Here is an 8115-nt window from a genome sequence, read left to right on the forward strand (position 1 = left end):
GATAAATTTCCTATCCAGAATGGTCTAAGACTAGGAGATGCTTTATCGCCACTCCTTTTCAACTTTGCTTTAAAGAATGCCATTAGGAAGGTCCAGGGAAACCAGGTGGGACTGAAATTAAGCGGGACACATCAGCCGTTGGTCTGTGCCGATGATGTGAATCTACTGGGTGATAATGTAGATCCCATAAAGAAAAACACACAAACTTTAATTGACGCAAGTAAAGAGGTTGGTCTAGAAGTAAACACAGAGAAAACTAAGTATATGTTACTGTCTCGTCACCAAAATGCAGGGCAAAATCATGACATAAAGATAGGAAACAGATGTTTTGAAAATGTGGCACAGTTCAGATATTTGGGAACAACGATAACAGATCGAAACCTGATTCAGGAGGAAATTAAGAGGCGATTGAACTCGGGTAATGCTTGCTACCATTCAGTCCAGAACCTTTTGTCTTCTCGTCTATTGTCCAAAAACATAAAAATGAGAATATACAAAACTATAATTTTGCCTGTGGTTCTGTATGGGTGTGAAACTTGGTCTCTGACGTTAAGGGAGGAACATAGACTGAGGGTGTTTGAGAACAGGGTGTTGAGGAGAATATTTGGACCGAAGAGAGATGAAGTGACAGGAGGTTGGAGAAAACTGCATAATGAGGAGCTTCATAACTTGTACTCTTCTCCAAGTATAATTAGAGTGATCAAGTCAAGGAGGATGAGGTGGGCAGGTCATGTAGCACGAATGGGGGAGACGAGGAATGCGTATAGGATATTGGTGGGAAAGCCAGAAGGAAGGAGACCACAGGGAAGACCAAGACGTAGGTGGGTGGACAATATTAGAACGGATCTTAGAGAGACAGGATGGGATGGTATGGATTGGATAGATCTGGCTCAGGATAGGGACCAGTGGAGGGCTCTTGTGAACACGGTGATGAACCTTTGGGTTCCATAAAATGTTGGGAAATTCTAGAGTAGCTGCAGAATTGGCGGCTCCTCAAGAAGGGCTCAGCTCCATGAGTAAGTAAAGTAAAGTAAGTAAGTAAGGTTCACTACTCTGTTCAAAAGAGCATGTAACTGCATCATATACCAAGCCAGTTGAATCCAGTCCGCACAGTCACGTCCTGTTCTTATATGATTAATTTTAAAATTATCTTTCCATCTATGCCTAGGTCTCCCAAGTGTTTTTTTCTTCAGGTTTTCTGACTAAAATGTCACATACATCTTTTCCATTCATACTACATATCCTGCTCTTCCTATCCTTGATCTTTTACCTTTAATAATATTTCATGAAGAGTACAAATTATCGAAGTCCTGTTGTGTAATTTTCTCCACTTGTTACATCCTTTCTCATAGCTCTAGGTATTTCCCTTAGAATTATGATCATGAGCACCCTCAACTTATGTTCTCCCTTACACCTAGAGCCCAAGTTTCATATCCATATATTACAGCAGATAATAGGCATAAAAAGTAATAATAATACAGGATATTTCATCCACACAGTAGGCCATGTCATTGAGAAGCAGCCAGTGAAATACCTGTTTGCTGCAAGATTATGACGGCAAGCTGCAAATTCATCAAGTGTAACACCCTCCCAGGATGAGCCTTTATAGCAACGAGGCAGTTCCTGAGGTGTAGCAGCATGACCACCACACCAGTGTCGAGAATTTCGCCAAGTTGCACCTCGCTGAACATGTCGAAACTCTGACAGGTAGCGACTGATGGGTTCTCGCAACAATGTTATATAGAAATATCTGATAACCAATAATCATTAAATTAGAATGTACATAATAAAAGAAACATGTCAACTAGTGCTAACTGCACACTATATGGTAAAAAATGTAAAGCTGTAACAGGCTGTGAAGGTCCACAGGGGCGTGAGAGGTTGAGGCTCCCACATCTTCTATACACACAACTCACAGATGGTGGTAAGGTTGTCAGCCTTACATCCCGGCTGCCCTTTACACCCCAGGAATCTTCCTGGTACTCATTTCTGTTACAGGCTGAGTCAACCCCAGGACCATATTGTGGCTGGAAGGATCAGGTAAATTGCAAAAATTAAATTACCTCATCAGGAATCGAACCTGTGACCTTCCAGCTTGTAGCATAGTGCTTCAACCAACTACACTACCGTGTACCCCCACACACTATATGAAATACCCTTTATATCCACATGCACATAGGGTGTAACCGAAAGGTTCGGACGAACTCTGGGCACAAATTTCACATACCAAAACAAGAAAAAATGTCCATAACACCATATGCCTGGTAACATTTAATTTGTGAGCTATAGCCGAAAGGATATCATTTTGTTCAATGAAGTGCTGAGCATTTCTTTGTTTCATCAGTGCTCTTTACAGATGAGGTACATTTCAGTAGAGACAGCATCATCAATAATCACAACCAACACCAGTAGGAGAATCATGGCATAATCCAATTTAGACAGCAGAATCAGTTCAGCAATAATGTGTAGGCAGGAACTGTTTGGTAGGCCTGCATGTTTTGCCACAACAACTTATTGTCAACCATTACTATGGTTTCCTCTTGTCATCTGCCAAAGCTACTGGAAGATGTACCACTGGCACTCAGAGCATGAGAGCCAGCAGTGCGAGATGTTCATAATAACACCTAGAGTGATCAGTGGAAAGACAGTGGAGGACCCACTCAGTGGCCTCCATGCTTGCATGTGGGGACACCTAAAAACCCTCATGTGGGCAGCTCCTATTGACAATGAAGAGGCACTTCACCACTGCATTGTTGATGCCTGTCAGGCTATCCACAACTACCCCAGCATCATTGAACTGATGCAGTTGTCGATGTATTGATGCGTTAATTAAATCTCATGGAGGACATTCTGAGAACTTATTATAAACATACTCTTTCAGCTATAACTCTCAAACTAAATGTTTCTGGTCACATGTTAATATGAACATTTTTTCTTGTTCTGGTATATGAAACTTGTGCCCAAAGTTTGTGTGCACTTTTCAGTTTCATCCTGTGTGTGTGTGTGTGTGTGTGTCTACTGCCTCGAGTTATGAAACTAACATTTTGAAGACAAAATGGGGAAAAGGGGGATTGTGCAAGCACTTATCAACAGCAGATATAATTTCATGAACCTTCAATTGGAAGCAGTTGTGGCCCATTTGAAGTTAGTATCCCAGCTTAGACCAACTATATAATATGGTGCCCATGTACTTCTGCCTCTTTAGTACACACCCACATTAACTCATGTGCTTCAGGTTTTTAAATACAAAATTTGTCATTAATTTATACAAACCAGACCCAACATAATGTCATGTATTCAAGTGAAACTAACTTAACCTGTCCCCCAAAGATTTATTGCAGAAATGCAGATGTATGTCTGAATATGAGAAACCTGTTACATCATTCCATTGGAGCTGGGTAATACAGAGTGTGGTAAGAACATGGCACAAGTACCGATGCTGGCAGCTGAACTGATATTGGGAGGGTATGTGCAGAAGGTTGCACATGGAACTCCATCTGTTCATCAGAGTCTGCTAAAAATATATAACTGCAAACATGTCAGTAAATGGTGTAACTGTATCAGTATAATGGGTGATGAGAAAAAGAACATGACCCGTCATACTCTAATGGCATATAAGTTATGACACAGGAAGACTCAATAAAAGTCAAATACGTACACAATTAACTGCTTGTTTACTTGATGATATTCACATCTTGTAACTTACTGAAATTCTAGTGTAATTAAAAAAAATACTGAGAATTATATTTATTCTCACCTTCGTTTGATGCTATCACCTTCATTTTTGTCAAGTTCAGAATCAACACAGCTAGTCAACTCTGTCCAGTCAGCATGAAGTCCACATTTCCAGCCTGTTGAGTAACGACTAAATAACCAAATCTCATTACGATTTGGCCTGAAACAATAGCAACGTTTTCTTTTCCTTTGACAAGAACATGGTCTCTCTAAGTCCAAGTCTCGGACTAAATGTCTACCAAAGGAAGTTCCACCAGTCTTTTGAATGTGTAGGAAAACCATAACATCGTGAGCATTCATATCAAATTGGAAGTTCTCATTCAAAACATCATCATAGCTTAGGCCAGGACTTGAAATTTTGGAGGTGAATGGGCTGGAATGAAGAGGTAAAGGTTTTCCCAAGTTATCTTGAATTGGAAATCGAAACGTCCAGTCCGACCAACTCGTGTCTCGAGAAGTAAGTGCACAAACTTGTTCTGGGCAAAAGTATCCAAAGTAGACAATCCCACTCACTGCTAACAAAACACACATCAAAACAACGCCACGCAACCTACTCTTGGAACGTGATTCCATTTTAATCTCATATGTAACTGATTCCCGAAGATAAACTGCAAAATCACTATCAGATACTTGCACTTCAACACTTTTCTTTGCCATTTCTTATCCGTGTACTACAGTTCTAGCCATCATCATGGAAGTGGTGAATATTTTCAAAATTGTTGTCAAAGTCTTTAACACAAATAATAGAAACTATATTTAGTATATGTAGGCAATTTAACTGTATCCCGACTATACAAGTAAGTCGGCGACTCCCACAAATAGGAAGAACATAGTAACATGTTTATGTTCATCAACATTCTTATCCTCGCGCTTCGTATTTTTCCCTACCAGTTCCACCTAATTGTTATTTGTTTCCTTTACCATGGATATCCTTGGATATAATCCTTGCGAGACGATATTTGCGAGAATTATTAACAGCGCCATCTGATCGATGAACGTTTAAAACAGTAAACAGCTGCTGTTATACATCCGTGGATCAGACAATGATCTGACCGATCTCACCGTCAGACACGGATTGCGGTCGGGGGTGTTGCCTATAGTCAGGACCAAATACAAAACAGCTATCCGTGGACAGAATTCATAAGGCATGGAATTTTTTGCATGTGCGTTTTGTAACCGTTTCACTTCTATGCAACCTATTTAAAGGTAATTAATTTTAGTAATTTAAAATCTTAATTGTTCACAATGAGTTGAAATGAACAAGTGTAGTTCGCCATAGGTCCATTCTTGTATGTAAGAGTTAGCGTCTTCCCACGCTTAAAGCAGAAACAGGAAGACACCCCGTCGAGGGTTTCTTAGAAAAATTACGTGAAAGAATAACTAAAGAATCCTCTGTGAATTCAATACTTGGCATCTTGTGCATGCCATAATTTAAAAGAGTGAAACTTCTATATCCCGAGCCACGCTTCACATTTGTCAAAATTCTGACAGAAGTTCGTTGGAACTCAGAATGCCAAAATCCCTTGTAATGAGTAAAAGGATTGGAGGAATAGATAATTAAGATACTCCTATATTTTAAATTGACCAATCACTAAAATTTAAAGGTGTGACAGAGCAGAGACGCTGGTGGAAACAAGGACTTGATGGTTCGAAGAGAAATCAGTTATCGAAGTCAGACACACCGGGACTCGTAGGAATCAGAAGTAAAGTTTCACACTCCGGCCTTTGAGGAATTCAGATTTAAAAGTTACACGCTGGATCTGGGTTAAAAAGTGGTGTGAATCTTGTAGAAACAAGAAGTAAAGTATACTGATGGTAGTCAGTTGTACATTGTTAAGCAGTGAATAAACAAGTAATTAATAATAATAATAATAATAATACATCTCAACTTGATAAGTGCTTTGTAGTTGTGTTTAATTCTTGCTTCTTGGAGTTGTGGCCCGATCAAGGCTCTGAGATAAGAGGAACCCAGCTCTACCGAACCTACAACCTCACCTCTTCACAAACCAATTAACCCTGAGAGAAATTTAGTACAAGAAAGAAGATAATTTAAATGAGTGCAGAAAGAAGTGAGAGAGGAGTACAGTTAAAGTTTACTTACGGACTTAATGCAACTGCGTTATTATTAATTTATTATTTATTCATCCATTTGTGTTTTGTGTAGGATATGTCACAAAAATTATGACATATATTTCCATAAATATTGCTTTATATTAAGATAATTTGGCTCTTAGTCATAGTTTTGATCCGTGTTTCTGGTGCTGCAACATATTCCCCTGTCTAATCATTCAGGGCCGGTCACTGTCTTCGTGCGCTCGGAAGCCGGGATCGTGGGTTCGAATCCCACTCAGGGCATGGATATTTGTGTGCGTTTTTCTGTGTTTGTGTACAGGTAAAGGCCTTGCGACGAGCTGATCACCAGCCCAATTAGTCCTACCGAATGTGTAAGATCTAGAAAGGAGAAGTTCATGGAGGTAGGCCTAGGCCCACTGGGGCTGTAGTGCCAAAGGAAAAAAAAATAATTCAGGACCATCAGGACTATTCTCATCTCATCCCAATGCTGACTGTACCTTCACCCCCTGATAAATACGATAGACAAAAGGGAAACCAGCGCCATTTGCCTTGATATATACCAGGGGGTGGCAATGGTATAGCAAAACTGGAAACATGCGCAGTCTTTTTTTTTTTTTATAAATTTAGGGATTTTATTTATGAAGTAACACAGTCGTCATCTGCACGTACTTCTACTGTCATCTTTACGCAAATGTAAGTTTGAAAACAATCATGATACACCCATCGTATCATATTTGTTGCATCAGCATAGAGATGGCAGCAATAATGCCGGAGGGGCATTGCCTAGGCCTGTATGTGTCCAGGTGGTATATGTCAAGCAATCATCCAATGATCCAGTTGCTGGAAGAACTGTCAGCTCTACTTGACAATCCAGGGAGAGGAGAAAATGAACAACCACTCATCAGCGAATATTACAAAGAGGTATCCCCTCTCGGTCATTTAATCCAATCAGGCAACTGTCCCCCGGATTTCGACTACACATACGGAAACCTCCTCTACGAGGCCAGGGTATCTTTCGATGAGGGAAGATAAAAGAAAGGAAACAGAAGATCACAACAGGGAATTCAAAAAGATTTTCCAAGAAAGAATGAGAACCAGCAAATGTTTCGCCACGGACGGCTCAAAAATGGAGGACAACCCATTCGTAGGATTCGCATCGATAGATATAAAAGATGGTCGTAGCATGAAATTCAGGATATCTACGATAGAGTCCACATTCACGGTGGAAGCATTAGCAATTGCCGAAACACTAGAAATCACTGAAAAAATACACTCGTAGCAAAACTTCATGATTTTCTCGGACTCGGCCAGCGTGTTACATGGCATTAGTAACTCCTCTATAATAAGCAATCAAAGAAGGCAGGGATAGTCAATTACTATTACCAGTAGCAGATCTTAAAACCCAGTGGAAAAAGAAAGACAAAGAAGAACTTCACAGTTTTTGTCAAAACACCAAACGAGATAGAGGAGAAAGCTACGTTGAAAGGTACTACAGGAAAGGCTCTTCACCATGGTTCCAACAGATGAAAACGAACCGCCACGCCTTCGTGTCAATAAACCGTATGAGAGCGCCAGATTTAACATTATATCCACGGCCGAATGCGAATGTGGTGATGAGCCGCAAACGGAGGAACATATCTTCTGGGACTGTAAACAGTACGAGGACAAAAGGGCAACAATGATGGACATCTTGTCTGAGAACAGCAAAAAGCATTACCCAAAATCAATTACAGAGCTCTTCAGGCTAGAAGAAAGAAGATTTGTGCAAGGAGTCTGTTACTTCGTAAACAACATTCCTATATTTATATAAAATAGATATGTAAGAAGAGTAAAAGAAGTAATTGTAATGATTATTTACAGTATACTCTCAGATTTAAGTCAAGATCTATATTAACAATCGCGGGGTTACCGCTATTATAGAATAAGATGTCTATTAGAATGTGCTACAGAAGGCTGGATGGGCATTGCCTAGGCCATTTTTATATTTACAATATTTTTTCCTACGATTAAAAAAATGTCTAGGCCTCTTTAGTATTTACAACTATTTTTGACATTAAAAAATCACAGCGGCCTCGTGAGTTGACCGCTAAGATCGCTATGATAGAATAAGATGTTTATATGGATGTGCTACAAAGGGCCGGATGAGCATTGCCTAGGCCATTTCTGCATATACAGGATGTCCCAGGAGGAATGGACCAAACTTCGGGAGGGTGTTCCTTATGTTAAAGTATGCCGATATAACCCAAAACACCTATGTCCAAAGTTGAACGGTTACGGAGATAATGGCCCGAGAAAAGTGTGGTCTTC

General features: G+C 40.0%; 1 protein-coding gene across 1 annotated transcript in view; it reads right to left on the reverse strand.

Annotated features, from left to right (window-relative positions):
• Window positions 1-4753, reverse strand: part of LOC111872228 (heparan-sulfate 6-O-sulfotransferase 1) — a 9681-nt gene extending 4928 nt beyond the window's left edge. Inside the window, exons 1-2 of the mRNA XM_023865896.2 lie at window positions 3758-4753; window positions 1535-1750 (exon numbers count right to left, since the gene is read on the reverse strand). Coding sequence (XP_023721664.1) covers window positions 1535-1750; window positions 3758-4392 — 851 coding nt within the window. The 5' untranslated portion in view covers window positions 4393-4753. The remainder of the gene's footprint in view (window positions 1-1534; window positions 1751-3757) is intronic.
• Window positions 4754-8115: the final 3362 nt, after the last annotated feature.

This window comes from Cryptotermes secundus, unplaced genomic scaffold (assembly GCF_002891405.2).
Source record: "Cryptotermes secundus unplaced genomic scaffold, Csec_1.0 scaffold797, whole genome shotgun sequence".
Taxonomy (NCBI): domain Eukaryota; kingdom Metazoa; phylum Arthropoda; class Insecta; order Blattodea; family Kalotermitidae; genus Cryptotermes; species Cryptotermes secundus.